Raw genomic sequence first — 23,741 nt, 5'->3', positions numbered from 1 at the left:
AACTACAGGAGATATGAAGATGATTGATAAAATATCACATGAGGAACAGGAGTTTGGATGATATTTGGAAGGACTGCACATTGCAGAAAGAAAAGTAATGTACAACATACCTAGAAAAAGGTGAGAAACATTATGAAGAATTGTAATGTCAAATAACAGCTTTTATTTATTTATCCCAAAGACTGTTGGGAGCCTCTTGTTGGAGCTTCATGAGTAAGGGCATTGATAACAGTTAGTTTTGTGCTTTTGGAATATCAATTTGGCAGCTATGTGAAAGGCAGAATGAAGAGGGGAGTTTTTAGAAAGGAGAACAATTAGGAAGCTAGAATAACAGTCAAAATTCTGCTAAGAGATGGTGAGGGCCTTAGAGAAAGGCTTTGTGAAGAGAGGAAACAGATAAGAAATGTTATGGAAGTAGAATTTAGAAGACTTGGCAACCAACTGGATATAAAGAGTGAAAGAAATGAGAGAATGGTGAGTTTTAAAATCTGGGTGAGGGACAGCTAGGTGGCACAGGGGATAGATAAAGCACTGACCCTAGAGTCAGCAAGATCTAAGTTGAAGTTGAAATCCAGGCTTTGCAGATAAGGTACCTGAAGCAGAGAGATTTAAGCGACATATTTAAGATCATTGGTAGTAGAGCTAGGATTAAAAATCCAGGTTTATGAGACTCCAAACCCAGTACATCAACCTGCCTTATAGATTGTTTAATTTAAAAATTCAAATAAACTGAAAATAGTAGTCAAGAAATCCTCAAATTTATTTGTTAGTTCAGCATTTATGAGATTTATGGAACAGCAAATAATGAATTTTAATTACATAATATTTGTATGAAATTGGTAGAACCAGTGTTTTCAATAATGATACATTTAAGTGTTCTTATTTAGCACCATGATTTTATGCTTACATTTCAAGAGTACATTAGAATTGTTAAAGTATATAAGAAGGATTAAAGGGAGATAACTTTAATGAGCTAGATATTGTGAAATAGATAGTATCATAGTGCTAATTATGAAGTACACTGGACCTTGTATCAGAAAACCTAAGTTCAAAACCTGGCTTTTATGTGTGTGAACTTGATCAAGAACTTGATTCTATAACAATTTGTCTGCTATTTAAAAAAAAAAAAAAAGGCTGCAATGGAAAATTAGATAAATTTAGCAAATCTGTATTCTCTGAAAACAGAATTAAAAAAAGAAACACTTTGTTTCAAGGAATGGTAAATGAAAATCATCCAGATCTATTATTGCCATAGATCAAAGGGGAAAAAAAATCATGTCATGATCATGTCAAGAAAGAAATCCCCAAAGGAAAGCTCCAGGAATATCATAACCAAAATCTAGATCTGAATCAAAGGGGAGGGGGAAAAAAAAAAGACTGCAATCATCAGTCAGGCCCATATAAAACCTGGCAGCTTCTATTTGTCTTCAAAAGGTAGGTTAGACTTAATTAGAAAAAGGGAAGGTAAAGAGAGGAATATACTAACAATCAAAGGAGGGAGAACAACTGTTATTTCACGTAATTGGTGAGAAGAGTAAACAAACATTGGTAAATGGGAATCATGAACCTCACTCATCTGAACTGGATGAATATTCATACAACTTTTATAAATAAAAAGTTTAGTGTAAAAATTAATGCCAAAATTATACATGTGTAGCCTGCATCAGATTACTAGCTATCTTGGGAAGTGGAGAGGTAGGGAGAAAAAATTTGGAACATAAGATCTTATAAAAAATGAATGCGGAAAACTTTCTTTACATGTATTTAGAAAAATAAAATACCATTGAGAAAAAAATTAAAAGCTACTAAGACTTTTGGGATAATCTGTATATCAGACATAATTATAGAAAGGGAGAAACTTAAGAGGAAGGATGTTGAAGAGGAGCTTGTATATAAAAAGGAAAACTTGTATATGAGTATAATGGAATGACAATTTGAGAGAATCTTCGAAATGTAAACTGATAGAGTGAAGTGAGCTGAACCAAGTTTAACAAACGACTTTGAAACACTTAACTGTGATCAAAGAAATGACGAAGCACCTTAAGAGGTTCATTTACCTATGATGAAGCTTATGTTACCTACTTAACCACAGAGAAGTGATGGACTCAAAGTTTGGAGGGGAATGTTTCTTTTTGGACAAGGATTACAAAGTAGATGTTTTGCTTGATGACATTTGTAAAAGAGTATTCTTTTTTCCCCATTTCTAATCTGACATTGGGGATTTTGAGGGAAGAGAAATGTATTAATAAAGCAAAAAAGAAAAAAAGCCATTGATTTTTAAAATGTGCACATAACAGTACAGAAGCAAAACAAGGATAGCTTTGAAAATAACAAGTTGGATTTATTATATGCATGTAAAAAAAAAGCAGGCAATATTTGTGGTTTTATATAGTCCTTTTTTTTTTTTACTTTGTGTAAAGAAATGCTTTTTTGTTTTGAGGTCTAAATAAAAATGTATTTAAAAAGATCAGTAATTCAGACTAGATAACCTCTAATTTATTCTTCCAACTCTATGATTCTTGTGTAATTGAACCTTTTGTAAATGTTTTTTAAAATGCTCTTCAAAATGAACTTTAAATAAAACCCTTCCTTTCTGTGTCACTTTTATGTCCCATAAGCTGTTGGAATTCACAGGAGCTGTTGGAATACACAGGAGCCACCTGATAGTGGCTGCTGGAGATCCAACCCAGACCTGCAGAATGGATCTCCTCTTATAAGAGGATGATATATCCTTATAAAAGAGACTGAGAGGCAGCTGCTGTTCTCTGACCTCTTTGACTGAGAGGCCATTGCATTCTCTGACCTCTCTCCTCTTCTCTCTGCCTCCAATTTATCTCATTCCCAGTCTGCAATACCTATGTCAGCAAAGGCTGCCCTGCAACTCCTTCAGATGTTATGCTCCACAGCTGTGGAGGCTCTCGGAGAACTGACCTGTCCCTTAACTGTTCCCAGTTTTTGTGTTTTGCTGTTATTTTCCCCCATGGCATGGTCCGCACACTGAGGAATGCAAGCAGCACTATCATTTCTGGATGGTTGTAGCAGGTGTTGATCTTATCATGAAGATAAACTTTCAAACGGAGAAGAGGATTGTAGTCAGAAGAGGTATTTAAGTCTTTCATCAGTCTCCTGGCTTGGCCCTTTGATGTGTTGGCCCATTTAATTACCCCGACTAAAAGTCTTACTGGAGCTCTTCTTCCTTTCTTTCCCCGCAAGTTACTAAAGGAACTCAGGAGGATCCTTCTCACCAACAGCTCTGGTTCTTCTTGTAATTCTTACCCCACGTTCAGGCGCCATATGTTGGAATACACGGGAGCTGCCTGACAGCTGATGGCTGACGATCCCACCCAGAATGGATCTCCTCTTGTGAGAGGATGATACAAGGAGACTGAGAGGCTGTTGCATTCTCTGACCTCTCTCCTCTTCCCTCTGCCTCCAATTTCTCTTGTTCCCAGTCCGCAATCCCGTCAGCAAAGGCTGCCTTGCAACTCCTTCATATGCTATGATCCACAGCTGTGGAGGTTCTCAGAGAATAGACCTGTCCCTTAACAATAAGCAGCTCAATTTTTTTTTTTTTTTTGAGAATTTCTTTCTTATAGTACTCATAAAAAAGTAGAAACTTAAGGTTTTACTTATGGAAATCCTGTTTATATGTAGATTATAAAACTCTTGATATCAATAAACAAAGTCAATTAAAAGATAGGAAAGACAGACCCATCAATATATTGTGGGCATACATATCAATTGGTTCCATTTTGGAAAGCAATTTGGAATTATGACAAAATAGAAACTAAAATACTCAAATCTTTTGATCTACAGATACCACTGCTGCATATATAACCTCAAGGAAAAGATAGAAAGGTCTCATACATATCAAAATAATCAGAGTAGTACTTTTAAACAGTGGCAAAGAACTAGAAATATCTCTAGATTGGGGAATAGCCAATCAATATGAATCTAATGGCATCTTAAAATATACTGTAGGGAACAATACAGAGATAAGAAACATGGGAAAATTTATTAAATGCTGTGTAATTTTAATGATCCAAGTTGACAACTTTTCTTTCTCCTTTGCATAAGTGGAGGAACAGTAGGTATGGAATACAAGTCATACATTAGATTTAACAGATGTGTTGATTTTTGCTGGATTTCTTATCCCTCCCCACACTCTTTTCCTTTTTTTGGGGGGGGGGGCACCTTATAAGTAATGACTCTCTGGATTCAGAAGGGGAGAGAAAGGCTATATTTGGAAATAAAGATGACATAAAAGCAAAAGATAAAAATTAAACATTATATGTGATTAATTTTTAAAAATAATTAACCTAGGAAATTAAGGTTGAAGGGATTCATAACCAAACATTGAACTCTTTTGGTCTTATTTAAGCAGAATACCTACTTCCTTCATATTACTAAAAGTCTATTTTCCAAAATGAGTTAGTATTCAACATTATCTACTAGGGAAATAATAGAAATACTTACATGGTCTCACTTTATGTATTATTAGAAATTATATGAATAGAATTTCTTCTTGCTCTTGTAGTTGAATTTGTTCAAACTAGGGTCTTAAGTGTAATCCAAAAAAATTATTTTTAATGTTTACTAGAATCATTATGCAGTGCCTTCCTTTTAATGTGGATACAAACCATTTGCAAAATGTATATTAAGAAGAGCTTTAAGTTTTTAATGCAATTCAGGACAAGTGATTTTATAACTAACAACCGAGTCTGCAATAATTAGTAAAGTTACTTAAACTCTCTGGACCTTTAACTTACAAAATGTGAAATTTTGATCTACAAGTAGATGACTTCTAAGGATTCTTCTTACTTTAAATTTATGATTGTAACACTGATTTAAGTCATTGAAGCTTTAATTTTAATGATGAGCTAAAATAACTGCATCATAATTCTTTCAAGTCTTTCCTAAGGGTAAAATGACTCAAACCAACTGCCAAACACTAAGTTAAAGAAAATACTTTGAAGAAAACACCTACTTCCTAGGGGATCAGAATTTCACAAAACATATTATTAGTCAAAATGATTCCTTGGTTACAAATGAATTTTTGGCTCAAAGCTAGCAAGAAATGAGCTTTGGCCCAAATATGTTGTTATATTCAGTCTGAAAGGTAGTGTAGTATAGTAGACAGCTGGTCTAAAAACTAGGAAGGCCTGGATTCATTTTCTGTTTTTGATCCTAGACAAATTTAAAGTCTCAGGTTTCTAGGAAGCCAAGGCTTGGTGCCAATTTGTGTTGAAAAAGGGCATTTCCTTGGGGGACAATTCACAGGTGCCTACCCTACATTCTAAATGTAAAAATAAGAGGTAGAAAAAGGTATAATTAGGACAAGACTTTTTTTTTTTGGAGAAAACAATTCCTATATAAAGAAGTTTTCTTCAATAGGTAGCCTCTCCTTCCCTTCAAAATAGAAATATGCTCTGAATTGATAATATATCCATTATATTTAATTGAATTTAAGGGAAGAGATTGACTTATGACAAATTCCAAAATAAACCTTAAAGCATTAGGTTATATAAATATCTTTGAACTTGGTCCTCTTGTATTTATTCTTACATATGTCTACATTACAGAGAGCCCCATTTCAAATGGTTTGGGATTAGGTCCAATGGATTGAGTAACTCAATTGTTCAGATCAGTGAAGGAAAAAAAAAAATCAACAGTTAACATTGCCATCTAAGAGAAAAAACCAAGAAGAATTTCTCCATTATAATAAGCAAAGCTTTATCCTTATACGTATTTGAATTATTTGAAAATCTACTTAAATAATTCCCAACTTCAAAGAAGAGGTCTGTTCTCTTATTGTTAACAACTGACAGCAATAAGCAGAGAGATTGAATCAATAATTCCTTTTCTGATATAGTACATAAAGAACATAAGCAGCATATAAAAAAAGAAACTGGTATTGGTTTAATTCTGAATGCTTTTACCACAAATTAAAATTTTTACTTCTCCATTTTCCTTAAGAAACCCGATAATTGTTTTTTTTTCTTTTTTTAATTAGGAGGTTGGTCAAAGTAATTTGCAGTTAAAGGCAATGGCAAGTTTTATTTAAATGGAAATAAAATAAAGGAGGAATTAAAAGATTCTCTGAACAGGGCATAAGCCATATGCAGATTTAATGTGACACAGCTAGGTGGTGCATTAGAGAAAGCACAAGGCCTGGAGACAGGAAGATTCATCTTCCTAAATTCAAATCTGGCCTGAAATCTTAGCTGTGTGTGCCTGGGTAAGTCACCAACCCTTTTTGGCACAGTTTCTTCATCTGTAATAAGCTGGAGAAAAAAATTGGCAAACCACTCCAGTATTATTGCCAAGAAAACCCAAAATAGAGTCATGAAGAGTCAGATATTCTTGAAAAACCTGAACAAACAGATTTAATATAATCAGGTATTGGCTTGATACACTTTAAAATGGGAATAAAATATCTCTGACAAGAGAAATGAACAGGAATATTCTACAGGAACAAACCTTTCTCATCTTTATAATGTATGAAATAACACTGAAAAGTCGAGGAAATTAAGTCAACTATTTCAAAATCTTCATTCTATTAAAAAAATTTCTCCCGCTTTATGTTGAGTAAAAAAACCATCAAGGTTAAAAGCCACAGCACAGTGATTTTTGTTCTGTTTTGGACTTCATTAAAAAAAAAAATACATCATTTTAGAAAATTCAGATATGGGGAACTTATTTTCTTAAAATCAAAGCTGGAAACCTCCTGAAATCCTATTTATCTATATCTATCTATAAATCTTTATTCCTTGTGAGATCTTTGGTTTGTATGTCATACAGACATAAAATCACCAATTTTCCTCTGAATTTGCAAATGAACAATGTCCATCTGCATTGTCATATGCCCTCTTCTACCAATACTATGCCAATAAAATTTTGCTCTTATGCAAAGACATTGCATAAACATTTTCTGATATAAGATAGGTTTAAATATGTTCCTTTTCCATTTAATTATGATGGTCTAAGTTAAAAGGCACAAAACCAAGTCAAAATAGTCACTGCTCACTCCTTGAAAATTTTTTAATCAATTTAACCTACTCAACCTCTTCCCTTTGTAGCAAGTCAATTTCTGGTTCTAATGCTGTAACATTCTAGCAGGTCACTGTTTTTTACTGGTTTTTCACACATTTTCACTGGTCACAGGTATGAAGAAATTCTGAAGACTACAATATAACACAATTACAAAATGAATCAAATCAAAAGAAAAAGTTATTTTTCAAACATATTTTATGTCATACAATTTGTTTATTGAATATTCTCTATTTTCAATATCCAATTTAATTTCTTCATCTTATCTACAAGAAATTTGAGTTATGAATGTAAATACTGTAAAAGACATGGTATAAATGAAAGATAGAAATCAGCAGCAGCTTATTTTACAAAGCTATAAAACTAGCTAATAAAATACGCTGTCCATTATCACTTCCCAATAGATTAACTGTGCTTGAACAGTTAAGATTTAAGATAGACACATCTCCAACAAGGATATTGCTACCATGCATTTCTTTTCCCACCTGAGGGAAATGATAATCTGTTAGTAGCCAGTCCTCTCTCTATACTTCTCACTCCCCAGAAACTGTAAATTCTCTATTTTCCTATCCTCTAGTCTCAAACTGGACCTTAGGAGAAAATTGCTACTCCAGAAAAAAGGCTAGAAAGCCTTACTAAATGTCTTATGTATGTTAAAAATTCTATATACATTAGTGAGTAGATGTCCAAAGTCTGAATTATCCAAAATCTAAAATATCAAGTTGTTAGATAACTGGAGAGTTTCAATATAAAGCTTCTCAAAAAACAAAACGAAATAAAAAACCCAATAACCCAGAAACAAAACTCCTTCCCCCAACTCTTTATTTTCTAAGCACAGTGAATGGAAGGGGTGAATTAATTACTTAATTTTGATTAGATTCTCTTCATCAAATTTTCAAAATTACTACACATTCTTATTAATCATAAATTCCAAATTGAATCACCTCACAAAATTAGAAGAGGTAAACACAAATGGAATGGCTCAGGTGATAATTTCCTCTTCTATGGGTTTTTATTTTTTAAATTTAGGAAATATTTACTTTCTATCATAAATACAGTTGTTGAGGGGATCCATTTTATAAAATTCTTTTAAACATGATCATTTAGTGGTTTTTCCATTATTCACAGCTTAGTTCAGAACTATCCAATTCTTTAAAATACTACTTTCTCTGTGAAATAATGACTGTCCACAACAAAATAATTTAAAACATACATCAAACTGTGCAGAACTTTCCAAAGGCATTCAAGACATATTTCTGCCACTTCAAAAAATATTTAAGAACTTTAAATATACAGTTAATTTTTAAAAATTGCGCATATACTAAAATATGTGACATCAGAGACAAAATAAAGGCCTCAATTTTGCAAACGTAAGATTTTGTGGCAGTTATAACAAATGAAAAGAATCAGTTCTTTGGTAATTCAATTAGTTAGTCTTTTTTCTACAGTCTCCTGATAAGCAATAAATCTTCTCAAGTTCATTTTTACATTGTCAAGTACACAGAGTTGATCTGTACTGTATTTTCCTCTTCCTTCTTTTCGTAGCTGTAATTGGGAGGAAAAAAGGAAAAAAAAGGAAATTTGTTATATGTGATAATCATTTAACTTCTTAAAATATTGACTACTAAAAACATAGTGAAGAAATGTTTGACATAACAGCTACTAGAATATGAGTATTTCCAGTTTCCTCCTCTGAATATGACATAGTACACTTGAGACATTTCAAATTCAAAACTAATGCCTTCAAAATGACACCTGTAAAATCAAAGGTGTATTAGCAATGAAACAGACTGTTACATAACAAAAATAGCTTCATAACCATGAGAAGCAGAGCATCATGGACATCTGGCTAATACCATTGCCAGTATTCAATTTCAGTGTTTAACCTCCAGCATATACTAACCTCTAGAGAGTTCTTTGTTAGAAAGCAGTGTATTGTGTTTAATGCAGTTTGGGGCTAAAACATTTAATAATGTTTAATGCAACTGTGGTTTCATTTTACATAGTGCCATTTCACAGAAATTTGATCTTAGAATAGTCAATAAAATACTCTAGAAGCAAAACTGCTTGCCTTTTTTTTTTTCTGAGAAGAATGAATTTGGCCATTGCTATTCAACAAATTGAGGTATAGAGGTAACAGTTTAAATTAAAGTTAACAATATGTTACCAAAAACTTTTGTTGCATATGTTCCCAAGAAACTTTAAGTATATGTTCTTATAGAAAACTAAGAATCTATAGGAATCTGACTCAATTTAGTCACTTGTTTCCTAAAGGATATGACTGAAATAAAAGCTCTGATAACTCCTTTCAAATTGGAAAGACTTGAATTTTATACCTGCTGACCAAACATTTGAGAAAATTATTATCAGAAGCCTGGCCACAGCAAGTAATGAAATACTGTCTACTAAGCTGTAGTATGTTTACAAAAGAGGAGGAATAAAGTTATGGCTTTTTGAGCTATTAGCTATATTAGCACATTTCATAATAAATAAATGAGGCAGCTGAGTAGCTCACTGGATAAAGTAGTAGGCCTGGGCTCAGGAAAACCCGAGTTCAAATTTGGCTTCAGATACTCACTCAGCAGCCGTGAGCTTGCACAAGTCACTTAATCTCTATTTACCTCAATCCACTGGAGAAGGAAATGGCAAAAAAAAAAAAAACTCTTAAGAACTTTGCCAAGAAAACCCTATATATATTATTAGTGATAGAGACTCCACATGGTCATGAAGAGCTAGACACTCTCTAAATGACTGAACAAAATAACACATAAATATTAAAAATCCATTCCATGGCATACTGGAATAAGCACTGGATTTGGAGTTTTTGGGGACTGGTTTTAAATTTACAGCATTGACAATTGCCAAACTTTTTGTTCCAATTTTTCCCCTCCTTCCCCCCATCTCCTTCTGCAGATGGCAGAGACAAGGTCACTTCTCTGTAAAATGAGGTCAGACCTCAGGCCTAAGGTCTTTTATTTGGTCAACAAACACTAAATGTGTGTAACATTGTGTTAGGCACTGGGGTCACAAAGAAAAAAAATCAAAGTCCTTGATCTCAAGGAATTGATATTCTATTGGGAAAAAAACAATGTGTACAAAGAAAGTGAAGACAAAATATATGCAAAGTAGTTTCTAAAAGGAGGGCACATGTAACAAATAAGATCAAAACTGGTTTCTTACATGAGTAGGTACTTATATTTAAAAGCTAGGGATTCTATGAACCAGAAGAGAACACTGATACAAAAACCCAAAGAGAAAAAAGTGGCCAACAGTGTTAGATGAGGCCAAGATGTCAAGAAGTAGTACTGGGTATCCAATTCAACTTACAGAGTTTGTGGTCAAAAAAAAAAAAAAATTATATGACTAGTCTTGGCTTTGTGATATAGAAAAATTATTTACAATTAGTTTACAGGGTGTTTATGTGTTTTCAGGGAATCCCATTCTTTAATACAAATATACTACTAGTTAGTATTTGTCAGTTAACTCTCTTCTTCAAAGTTCTATTACACATTAAGATACATCCAGCCATTCTGGACAGCAATTTGGAACTATGCTCAAAAAGTTATCAAACTGTGCATACCCTTTGATCCAGCAGTGTTTCTACTGGGCTTATACCCCAAAGAGATACTAAAGAAGGGAAAGGGACCTGTATGTGCCAAAATGTTTGTGGCAGCCCGGTTTGTAGTGGCCAGAAGCTGGAAACTGAATGGATGCCCATCAATTGGAGAATGGTTGAGTAAACTGTGGTCTAGGAATATTATGGAATATTATTGTTCTGTAAGAAATGACCAACAGGATGATTTCAGAAAGGTCTGGAGAGACTTACACGAACTGAGTGAAACGAGCAGGGCCAGGAGATCATTATATACTTCAACAACAATACTATATGATGATCAATTCTGATGGACGTGGCTCTCTTCGGCAATGAGATGAACCAAATCAGTTCTCAACAGAGCAGTAATGAACTGAACCAGCTAAACCCAGTGAAAGAACTCTGAGAAATGACTGTGAATCATTACATAGAATCCCCAATCCCTCTATTTTTGTCCGCCTGCATTTTTTTATTTTGTTCACAGGCTAATTGTACACTATTTCAAAATCTGATTCTTTTTGTAGAGCAAAATAACTGTATGGCCATGTATACTTATTTTGTATTTAATTTATACTTTAACATATTTAACATGTATTGGTCAACCTGCCATCTGCAGAAGGAGATGGGGGGAAGGAGGGGAAAAATTGGAACAAAAAGTTTGGCAATTGTCAATGCTGTAAAATTACCCATGCATATAAACTTGTAAATAAAAAGGTATAATAAAAAATAAAAATAAAAGTTAGGCATTAAGAAATCTGAGCTAGTATAATGAGATGCATTGTTAAACATGTCAATGAATTTTTCCTAAGCTTCAATTTCTGTATCTGTAAAAAAAAGTAGAGATTCATCAAGTTGCCCTCCCATGATTTAAATTTTAAGCTTTTGAATGCCTTGTCCTTCAACCAAAGTATTAACACACGAAAGCTATCTGTACAATATTATTCTGAAAAAAAAAATTTTTTTTGTAAGAATGAGGCTTATTATATGAGTTTCATTCAGCAAAAGTGATTCTTGGAGTTTTATCTTTTTTTTCTATCAACTTCTTTTCTGAAAGTGGATGATTGGTATCTGAAGGGAAGGACATACAGCAAATATAATAATCTTTTACAAAAAAAATTAAACTGAAAAGTTAAGTTTTTGTTTCTATCTTAGAAACTGGAAAAAAATAACATGCTAGAATTTTTTGTTGTTGTTGTTGTTGTTTTTTAATTTAATTTAATTTTATTTAATAATAATTTTATATTGACAGAATCCATGCCAGGGTAATTTTTTTTTACAACATTATCCCTTGCACTCATTTCTGTTCCGATTTTTCCCCTCCCTTCACCCCCTCCCCTAGATGGCAAGCAGTCCTATATATGTTAGATATGTTACAGTATATCCTAGATACAATATATGTTTGCAGAACTGAACAGTTCTCTTGTTGAAAGGGAGACTTGGATTCAGAAGGTAAATATAACCCGGGAAGAAAAACAAAAATGCAAATAATTTACATTCGTTTCCCAGTGTTCTTTCTTTGGGTGTAGCTGCTTCTGTCCATCATTTATCAATTGAAACTCAGTTAGGTCTCTTTGTCTAAGAAATCCACTTCCATCAGAATACATCCTCATACAATATCATTGTCGAAGTGTATAATGATCTCCTGGTTCTGCTCATTTCACTTATCATCAGTTCATGTAAGTCTCGCCAGTCCTCTTTGTATTCATCCTGCTGGTCATTTCTTACAGAACAATAATATTCCATAACATTCATATACCACAATTTACCCAGCCATTCTCCAATTGATGGGCATTCATTCATTTTCCAGTTTCTAGCCACTACAAACAGGGCTGCCACAAACATTTTAGCACATACAGGTCCCTTTCCCTTCTTTAGTATTTCTTTGGGCATGCTAGAGTTTTTAAAGTTCAGTAGTTCATGTACTTGTTAGTAAGTGAAAATTAAAGCATTTAAAATAAATTTTATTAATATTGAATATAGTTTAATATTAGATAGTTTGGACACATCTTAAAACAGTTCTCAATGAATCATTATAATGAAAAATTATAGTTAAAAAACAAAGTTATTTTAAAATAAACTTATTTATTTAAATGAATACTATGCTAGGTAATTCTATATTTAAAAGAATATTTGCATGAAACAAAAACAGTTAATTTTATAAAATCCTCACTTTCCCTATTGTTTTCACCACAGCTTTTAAAGAAACAAAACTGTTCCACATTTAAGAGTCCTTTATTTTCCAAATTACATCTTATTATAACTCTATTTTAAGCAAGAGAAAGAAAATTAATTTTAATATCTGGAATACTCAAAGGAAAAAAAGGATTTAATATCAGTCTGAGTGGTTCTCACACTAAACAAACAATGCAAAAAACAACAGAATAAAATAGCACCAGATTACTTAACCTTTTCTTTAAATTTTCACTAGAAGACAAAATTAAGTTACTAAATTAAGATGAACTTAGCTATAATATAATATTATTAAACTATTAAAACATATCTCTAAGCTACTTTTCTATGATGATAAATTATGATTCAGAGTATCAACAAGACTTGTTTGGTTTAATTTACTTCAATGTTAGAAATGGCAAGAAAATAACCGGCTTAATCATAATCTTTCCCAGCTTTTGGTAAAAAAGATCTAATAAGTACTACATGGGATTTCTATTATTATTCTATTAGTTAACAGAAATTTATTAATAAGCACACATATGATCAACTGAGAATTAATCAATGAGATACAAAGATTCCATGTTCTAATTCAGCACACATATAGCCACTAAAATACGATTACGGCTGTTAAACCATATGCCCATTGTATGCTGAAACTCAACTGAGTCTAGCCCAGGATTATTACATACCTTCATTTTGAAAACTGGTTGGAATTCTTTTAGGGCAGATAATAATTTGATCTCAACTGCTGCTTTTTCAGCTTCTTTACCATCTGCAAAAACATCAAATATGGCATCCAGAGTTTCTCCAGTTACTACAAGAGAAGAATCTTTGGTGGCCACTTCAAGAAGAAATTTTCCAATAGTCTGAAACAAAACAGAATTGTCCAATATCCAAAGGTCATATATAAAGGTGAAAACATTTTAAAAGTATACAGAATAAGAATAATATTTCATGTAAAATTATTTCAAAACATTTAATACTCTTAAAAGAATCAGAGATGTAAAAGTCTAAGAGCTGTAAATGGATATATATATATATATATATATATATATATATATATATATATATATATATATATATATATACACACATACACACACACATATATATATATGGAAGAATACTGAACCTGTAATAAGATGATGTGGTTTTGAGTTGTTATTCATATCACCTCTCAGGACAGTCATTTTACCCTCTTTGGATTTATAACTTTTCATCTTCTAAATTACATAAAGTCCCTTCCAATTGTAACAATGTGACCCTTCTTCCCAGAGAGAGAAATAAAAACCACATTTTTACTAAAGCTTTATTTTCACATTCTTTTAGCCTCTATTCATTTTAAAAGTTACAAAAATAAAATCATTTCCTCATAGGCTTTATATCTCTAAACCAAGCATGACAGTATTAATTATACATAATACACTTTCTAAATTAGGATTATAGACTTTTAAACAGGGGCTTGAAAACATGTCAACTTGTCCCACAATTATGCCAAAATGTTCTAAGGCTTCAAATTTTAAAAACAAATTAGAAAACACTCTATATTAGACATTAAAAGAATTATTCCAAAAACCAGTTTGTTTGTTTTTTTCAAATTTAAGTGAAAGAAATATAGTCTTTTAAAATCCTACATCTTCTCAAAGAGAAATAGCAGAGTGAATTGTGAAGACATATTTAAGAGATACAGCACTGGTGGAATATAAGCTGCTCTTGGAGTTAAGAAGGCCAGAGTTTAAATCCCACCACTGATCTACCCCAGCTGTGTGAGCCAATTCACAATTTCTCAGTGCTTTAGATAACTAATACTACAAATTTCAAAATTAGTATCTTAGTCTAGAAATATAGTTTACCTTCAGTGTTTCACATGTTCCATTTTCTTTGGCTAGGACACAGCCTGTAATTCCTAGAATGCTAACGACATTTACTCTAACACCAATATTACTACTATGAATGCCAGCTTCGCATAATGACATCAGCTGCTCAGGAGTCATACACTGTTGAGAGATAATAGGGGAGATATCATTTTATATTAAGTTCAATCAATTTCAACAGTTCAGGACAACAAAGACTTTATATTAGGTTTCATAAGTACACTTCACAAGAAAGATAGGAATCATTTGCTATGAAGATACTGTCTGTATACTAAGAATCCAGAGAAGCAAAAAAACAGGTTCCTTATTAAGCAATATATTTCGACTATCTAGAACTTTGCAACTATTGTCAATATCAATGCTATGATAGCTATAAACTTAAGTTACCACCCCATATTATTCTTCATAAGTGCTGCTTTTCCACTAACTCTCAAATTATCTTAGATATATTAAGTATATTGTCAACACAGTCGATCAATTGCTGAGTTGGATTTGAAGACCATAAATCATAAACCATAAAGAAGCCATCTAACCTTTAAAAAAAAAAAAAAAAAGTGAAGCACAAATAAAGTCAGATCTAAACAACTGAAAGGCTACCAAGAGCTTATGGGTAAAGCTGAGCTATTATAAAAAATGACAATTCTACCTAAATTAATCTACTTATTCAGTGCCATGCCAATCAAACTGCCAAGAAATTACTTTACAAAGTGAGAAAAAATACTAACAAAATTCACTTAGAAGAACAAAAGGTTAAGAATTTCAAGAGAATTAATGGAAAAAAAAATGCAAAGGAAGGTAGCCTAGCTGTACCAGACCTAAAACTACATTATAGTGACAATCCATCAAAACTAGTTGATAGTGGCTAAGAAGTAAGAGTAGTGGATCAATGGAAAAGTTAGGTTCACAAGACACAAAAGTCAGTATCTATGATAATCTAGTGTTTGATAAACCCAAATACTTCAGCTTCTGAGATAAGAACTTTATTTGACAAAAATTGATGGGGAAATTGGAAAATAGTATGGCAGGAAGCAAACACTGAACAACATCTAAAACACCTTATACCAAGATAAGGTCAAAATGGATCATGATTTAGACATAAAGGGTGTAAATATAAGCAAATTAAGAGAACAAGGGATATCTACCTATCAGATCTGTGGAGAAGAGAGGAATTGATGGAAGAACCAAAGAACATTATGAAATGTAAAATGGGTAAATTTGACTACAATTACATTACATTGATTAATTTAAAAGTTTTTGCACAAACAAAACCAATGCAACCAAGATTAGAGGAAAAGTAGATAGCAGAGAAAAAACTTTTATATCCAGTGTCTCTGATAAAGACCTCATTTCTAAAATAATATAGACAACTGACTCAAAGAATATAAGCTATTCTCCAATTGATAAGCGGTCAAAGGATATGAACAATTTTCAGTTAAAATTAAAGCCATTTCTAGTCATATGAAAAAACATTCAAAATCACTGCTTATTAGAGAAATGCAAATTAAGACAACTCTGAGATACCACTACACACCTCTCAGATTGGCTAAGATGACAGGAAAAGATAATGATGAATGCTGGAAGGGATGTGGGGAAAAAAATGGGACACTAATACATTGTTGGTGGAGTTATAAACTAATTGATTTTGGAGAATTTATCCTAAAGGGCTGTCAAACTGCGCATACCCTTTGATCCAGCAGTGTTTCTATTGGGCTTATATCCCGAAGAGATCTTAAAAGGAAGAAAAGGGACCCTCAGTGCAAAAGTATTTGTGGCAGCCCTTTTTTTAGTGGCAAGAAACTGGAAACTGAGCGATGCCCATCAGCTGGAGAGACTGAATAAGTTATGGTATATGAATGCTATGGAATACTATTGTTCTGTAAGAAATGACCAGCAGGGTGATTTCTGAAAGGCCTGGAGAGACTTACATGAACTGATGGTGAGTGAAGTGAATAGAACCGTGAGTACATTGTACACAACAACAAGATTATACAATGATCAATTGTTTGTTGTTGTTGTTTTTAAGATGTGAACACAGCATGTGTTGATTACATTCAATCTCCATAATTCTTTTTCTGGATGCAAATGAGGTTTTCTATCCAAAGTTTATTGGGATTGACTTGGATTATTAAAGCATTGAAAAGAACTAAATTTTTCATAGTTGATGATCATGTGGTAATCCCAGGTAACTCCAATAGATAAGAATTGTGATGGAAAAAGTCTTCTGCATCTAGAGAGAAAATTATAGAGTCTGAATGTGGATCAAAGCATAGTGTTTTCATCTTTTGTTATTGTTGCTTGTTTTTTTTCCCTCTCTCACATTTCCCTCCCTTTTGAGCATGTTTCTTGTACAGCATATAAAAATGTTTAGAAGAACTGCACATGTTTAATCTATATTGGGTTGTAAGCTGTCTAGAGGAGGGGCAAGAAGAAGAGGAAGGAGGAAGAAAAATATGAAACACAAGGTTTTGTAAAGTTAAATGTTGAAAACTATCTTTGCATGTACTTGAAAAAACAAAGTTATATAAAATAAAAAAAAAGAAGAAAAAAGAAAATGACTTGCCAATAAGAAGCACTTAATCAAATCAACTTCATTTCTAAGTCATTGAGTGAGTTTTCCTCAAATTTAGACTTAAAAGTACAGATTCTGAGAAAAGACTAAGCACTGAAAAGTGAATATTTCAGTATCAAATATTCTTATAAATAAGTAAAGCAAAGTATATTATATAATAAGTATAAATTTACTAATAAATATAGCAAAGCAAAGGACAAAAAAATGTATTCTCTACTATCATCAGAAGGCCAAAATCTAAAAAAAATAATCTGGAGTCCATGAACTTGGGTGTTTTTTAAAAACATATATTTTTATAACTATATCAACATCATTTGATTTTCTTTGTACTTCTATATATTTTATTTTATGCATTTAAAAATAGGTCCAAGGGTAGCTAGATGGCGAAATGGATACAGTACCAACCTTGAAGTCAGGAGGACCTGAGTTCAAATCTGACTTCAGACACTTAACACTTCCTGGCTGTGTGAACCTAGGCAGTCACTTAACTCCAATTGCCTCAGCAAAAAAAAAAAAAAAAAAGTCCAGAAATCTCACAATATTGCCAAAAGGATCTATAAGTTAAAAAATGATTAAGAAGGTATTACTCACCCAAGTCTGCCTAAGTTAAAAAATGATTAAGAAGGTATTAATCACCCAAGTCTGCCAACTCAGAGTTAACCTCTGATTTTTCATTACTCTTTTAATCACTATATCTCATCACTTCACCTCAATTCCTTTTCCCAAGTTCAGATCCTCATCAACTTGTGCCTGGACTACTGTTATCAACAAAAACCCAGGAAGAACTGAGAAATCCAATTCAAAATAACTACAGAAGCTATAAAATGTAAAACATATATATATAAAATATAGTGTACCTACTAGGATAGCGACAAGAACCATATTAAAACAACCATAAAATATTCTTTGCAGAAATAAAGACAGACAAATAATTAGGAAACATTACATACATGTCAAGCCAATATAAACAATTTAAATTAATTTACTCATTCAATGCTATGTCAATCAAATTACTAAAGGAATGTTTTATAGAGCCAGAAAAATGCCAAAATTCATATGGAAAAACAAAAGGTCAAGAATCTTAATGTTAAAAATTAAAAATAGTGAGGAAGGAGGGGAGTCTTAACAACACCGGATCTCAAACTATCCTAAAAAGCATCAATCATTAATATGATTTGGTACTGATTAAAAAACGAGAGGTTGATAGACTGAAGTAAACACACAAAGTAGTATGTTTGATAACTCCAAAGACCTCATTTACTGGAGAAAAAGAATCACTATCTGACAAAAACTTCCAGGAAAATGGAATAGCCGTCTGGTAGAAATTATGTTCAGATCAATAACTCATATATGTATTTTTTAAAGCTCCAAATGGATACGTGACCTATGTATAAAAAAGCACATCACATAATAAAATCAGAGGAGCAAAGAAAAAATTATCTTTCAGCTCTACAGAAAGAATTCATAACCTAGCAACAGGGAGACCACAAAATAAAATGGACAATTCTGGTATCAAGTTTAAAAGTGTCTGTACAATTATATTATAACTACATATAATTGTATTCTGTGATCATAACAGATATAGATATAAGTAACAAGAAAAATCTTTACATCAAGTTTTTCTAAATAAGATTTTATATGCAAGATATATAAAGAATTAATTTAAAATTATAGGTCTAGGAGCCACTTGCCAATAGATAACATAGCTAAAGGATATGAGGCTGTCCTCAAAGAAAGAAATCCAAGCTATCAATAAGCATATGGAAAAAATGTTCTAAATCACTAATAATCCAAGAAATGTCAACGTCACAACCATCAGATTAGCAAAGATGACAAAAGAGGAAAAAAAACAAATACTGGAAAAGCTGTAGAGCTGAAGAGCTATAAATTGGTTCAGTCAATTAGGAAAACAATTTGGAGCTGTGCCCTAAAAGTTACTAAAACTGTGCGTAGTCTTTGATCCAGCTACACCATTACTAAATTACTAAGTCTGGACTCCAAAGAAATCAAAGAGGAAAAAGGAAATAAATGTACAAAATTATTTATAACAATTCTTTTTGCAGTGGCCAAAACTTAGAAACTAGAAGGTGTCTTATTGGACAAATTGTGCCTTATGAATTTAATGAAATGTGGCTGTGCCATAAGATGAAATCAACTGTATAATGTCTGAGGAAACTAGGAAGACTCGTGAAATGATACAGAGCATCATTAGTATGTAGCACTAAGAGAAAAATGTATGAAAACCTTATTATAGAGAAAAAGAACTCTGAAATCAGAGTTTAGAATTCTAATCAGTGCAATGACAAACCAAAAGGCTGAGTGAAGATAAAACAAACCAGTCGCCTCCTGCCAGAGAAGTAAACTTAAGATGCTGAAAAATATACAATTTTGGGTATATGTGGGAATTTGTTTTGCTTGACCATGCACGTTCATAATGGGAACTTTTTGTTGTTGTACAATCAAGGGAAAGTGGGGATAGATAATAAATGCATATAAAAATAAATTAATTCATTTTAAATAAGAACCTCAAGCAAGAAACACGGGACTAACAAATTCACAAGTCTTAACTTTTCTTTAAAAGGTAATAGTTACCAAAATCATATTCAATTAGTCCTCAGTCACTTTACAGTTACTATCCATTGAGTTTATAAACCTTCCACCTGCTTTTTTCCTCTGTCCAAAGCAAAAATGTACCAATGAATTTATTCATTTTAGAGAAGATTAAAACAAATGGTTACTTAAATAGGCATTGCCTATGATCCTCTCTAAGTTAAAACCTGATTAAAATTCCAAGAATAGTCATGTTTTAGAACTCAAATTTTTGAAATTCTCTCTATTCTCTATTTTAAAATTCTCCAAATACACGACTAAAAATGATTTAAATAAATACCACCCACACCCATTCATCTATACATCCTTTATTTCAATAACAAAACACAGTTCCACTTCAAAAAACAAGTCAACAGAAAAATTCACTTAATTCAACTACTGCAACACAACTTCCACCTAATAAATGGTTGATTATAAATGCCTTAAAAAAAGATTCTGATGACTATATGTAAAGCCAGAAGCTAAGTGACACAGTAAATATAGAACACTAGAACAGAAGTCAGGAAGACCTATATTTAAATCTTGCCTCCAACTCTTACAAGCTTTATGATCTTGGGCTTTTCAAAATCTCAATGTGTTATAAATGCTAGCTTTTCTTCCTAAAAGTTTTCTACTTCAAAGAATTTGCTAGCAAGAACATTAAAAGTGCAGAAATAAATCATTAAACTTTGCTTATATATGTAACAAATATCTCACAAATCACACCAAATTTTATACAGAAATCTCACCTGGGAAATGTTCTTGGATGCCATTATCTGCAAGAGAGTCCTTAACGCACTACTTATGGCTTCTAGGAATTCAGTGTGTTTGGCAAAATCTAAATACCAATAAACACAAAAATAAAATACAAGAAACTTCACTTTATAAGCATTTTAGTTAACTGATTGTATAAGAAACAATGGGAATATAAAGTAATACTATAATACCAATACTCAAACTAGTAGAACAGAACATATCTGATATCCGAGTTGTCCTGTAATTTATAGCCAATTATTTTGACATGCATTTCTTTCTTCACTTATACAGTGATACCTTGTGAAAATAAATTATAGCAATTAAAAATCCACAAAGGGAACATATTTTTGTACTTTTATTAAAATACAATTATATCTAATGTTCTGGTATTTGTAATCAAACTATACTAAGTATAAAGACATTAAAATTTGGAAAATGTTTTGGGTTTCTCAATCTGCCCCAGGATAAGTTACATTCTGTTCTCCATTCCTTGCTCGGGAAGAACAGCAGTACCTCTTTGATTCAAAGTATTAGCTTAAACCAAATCTTGCCTTTTCAGTTTTCTTGCTATCTTGATTCATACTATCCTTTTTATTGAAGAAATATTCAAAATCTTTTTTTGTAAATCTGTTTCCAATCTGAAGATATACAATGAAAAGTAGATAATCTACCCAATAATAGTCATTAATATAAATGAATGACTTGATTTTACAGTTGAATTTTGCCTTTTAACTTTTAGATTAATAAAGGGTGATACTGGATTACAAAAATGGACAATATAGAACCATTTTTCCCCCAGTACTTTTTAAAGTTTAATCTGAACACTTCATTTTCTTAAGTCTATGTAATCAAAAAAGGAAAATTAAAGCCTTGATATATGGCATTTGCTGATTTCTAAGGTGAAAAATCCTTACACTGACAATTTAGCAAACTGCTCTTGAGAGCTCTATGAAGCTGGCTCTAGCACACCCCTGCCCCAAATTAGTCCTACAATCTATCTCTTTGCACTGAATGGAGCCAGGGGGAAAAAATAAAAGACAAAATAATGCTGCATAGGTCCATTAGTTATTTTGTTACATAATCTCATTACTAGGTCTTCACTATGGCAAAGCAGTTCTTTTATATCTCATTCCTTGATTCACTATCTCACTTATCACACTAGTTTTTTCTAAACCATTTCATCCCTCCTAAAACCCAAACAGATTTTATTATGAGAATCCTATATATTTTGCTTTAAATAACTGAGGCTAAAACAACAAGATCTTCCTTTTAATCTCTCTTCATCTCACATATCTAACATGCCTTTTACTACTATCTTCACTTGAAATTTACCTATCTCCCTGCCAAGTCAACTCAAGTTATATACAAGCAACCCCATTTCATCCTATATTTTCCTATTTTCCAGTAACAGTCCCGTCTATTACTCCTTTTTTGTTGTTGTTCATTTTTTTAAAGTCATTTCTGAATATCACCCTATTTGAAATTTTCTTGGCAAAGAAAAGTAGTTTCTCATTTCCTTCCCATTCATTTTACAGATGAAGAAACTGAGACAAACAGGATTAAGTGACTTGGACTTGCCCCAAGTTACATAGCTAGTAAGTATCTGAGGTTGGGTTTGAACCCATATTTTCCTGACTGCAGATCCAGCACTCTCTGCATTGCAATACCTAGCTGCCCTGTATCATTGCTATTCTCTCACTAATCATTCTCTGGCTTAGAATAGGCTTTCTATCATTTTGAGGAATAATTATATTTACATATATATGTACCATCCTTTAAATTTATGAAAAGATCTCAAGAGAAAAAAACAGTAAGGCCTAAATGAAGAAACGAAGATATTACTTTTTCTTTATTTTTCTTGTAGTTGGTCTTTTTTGGTCTTTGTTTTCTTTCACAGCATGACTTAATTTGAGAAATAGTTTGCATGACTATCCATACAATCTACTCTACATCATGTCAAATTATATGCCTTGTCAATGAGGAAGGGAGAGAATTTGGAACTAAAATTTGAGAGGGAAAGTTAAAATTGTTTTTATAATTGGGGAAGAAAGGAAAAATATATGTAAGAAAAAAAATAGATGGAAAGATGAAAACCATCTAAGGAAATTTATTATTTCTGAAAAATGTGTAAGGAGCATATGGATTCTCTATTATGTTCAACAATTAGCAAAAGGAAATGAGCAAATATCCCTAAAGTTTTAAGATATGCTTAATATTTCTCTTAGAAACTAAAATTTTTAACAAAATGGATGAAACAACAATTTAGGATCACATTATATTTTTCTTTTCACTATCAAATATATACTGAATGTATTCAATCTTAAAAGTACTGACTTAAGAAAGACTGACTTAAGCTAGAATTTTATTCTAGGAGTGAGTGGGGGTAGATCAAAAAGAGCAAACTATTGTAATATTATTACACAACCCAAACAATACTTCTGATCCATATAATGTGTGATTTCTCTACCTAATACATTCTAATTTCTACAATTTATTCAGAGGATAAGTTATTAGAGCCAGAACAGCAAAAAGAAAGCCACAGTGAAGATTACAGGATATATAAGCCTATAATTATAGGAAGTGTCCATAGCAAAAATCTGGGCAACTTTTTAACAATAATTAAAATGGGGTGTAGGGGTGTGTGCAGGGGGAGAGCAGCAAGGATTAAAGGTAAAGGTGCAAGGGGCAACTTTTTAATCAATGAATAACATTAAATTTACATGACATCACAATTAGTTTTTTGAAAAGAGACTATATTACGTGATATTAGAGTCTTTGTGTAAAGATTACATTGAGAACCATAAATCAAATAAGTGCACCTACAATTTAAACAATTCTTAAATCATTTGGTTTTTTCCCCCAAACAAAAAAAAAAAATATTAACTGTAATGCCACTGATTAAGTTCTCTGGCCCATAATTGTATGAGTTAAGTTCCATGAAGAACTAACTTTACCTCTTTATAATGCAATAGCTAGCATAGAGTGTTCATTTATAAATCTTTGTTAAATTGAATCTATATGGTTTGTTCTGTCTGTATGTTCTATCATACTGAAGAGAATTCATGTCAATTAAACTATAAAATACAATATGGAATAAATTCTCAAAAGGCTATGTTGAGGCTGGTAGTAGCTACTAAAA

At 32.1% G+C, this 23,741-nt stretch overlaps 1 protein-coding gene across 2 annotated transcripts in view; it reads right to left on the bottom strand.

Moving 5' to 3' along the window:
- Positions 1-2,318: 2,318 nt before the first annotated feature.
- The window catches only part of HEATR3 (HEAT repeat containing 3), a 53,082-nt gene continuing 31,659 nt past the window's right edge, over positions 2,319-23,741 (bottom strand). For both annotated transcript variants that reach the window (XM_051979813.1, XM_051979814.1), the window contains 4 exons: positions 20,596-20,684; positions 14,668-14,811; positions 13,504-13,680; positions 2,319-8,595 (listed from right to left, as the gene is read on the bottom strand). In XM_051979813.1, the coding sequence (XP_051835773.1) occupies positions 8,473-8,595; positions 13,504-13,680; positions 14,668-14,811; positions 20,596-20,684 (533 nt within the window). In that variant the 3' untranslated portion in view covers positions 2,319-8,472. The remainder of the gene's footprint in view (positions 8,596-13,503; positions 13,681-14,667; positions 14,812-20,595; positions 20,685-23,741) is intronic.

This window comes from Antechinus flavipes, chromosome 2 (assembly GCF_016432865.1).
Source record: "Antechinus flavipes isolate AdamAnt ecotype Samford, QLD, Australia chromosome 2, AdamAnt_v2, whole genome shotgun sequence".
Taxonomy (NCBI): Eukaryota; Metazoa; Chordata; class Mammalia; order Dasyuromorphia; family Dasyuridae; genus Antechinus; species Antechinus flavipes.
Note: the sequence above shows the minus strand (reverse complement) of the source record. Positions and strands in the feature narration are given on the sequence as shown.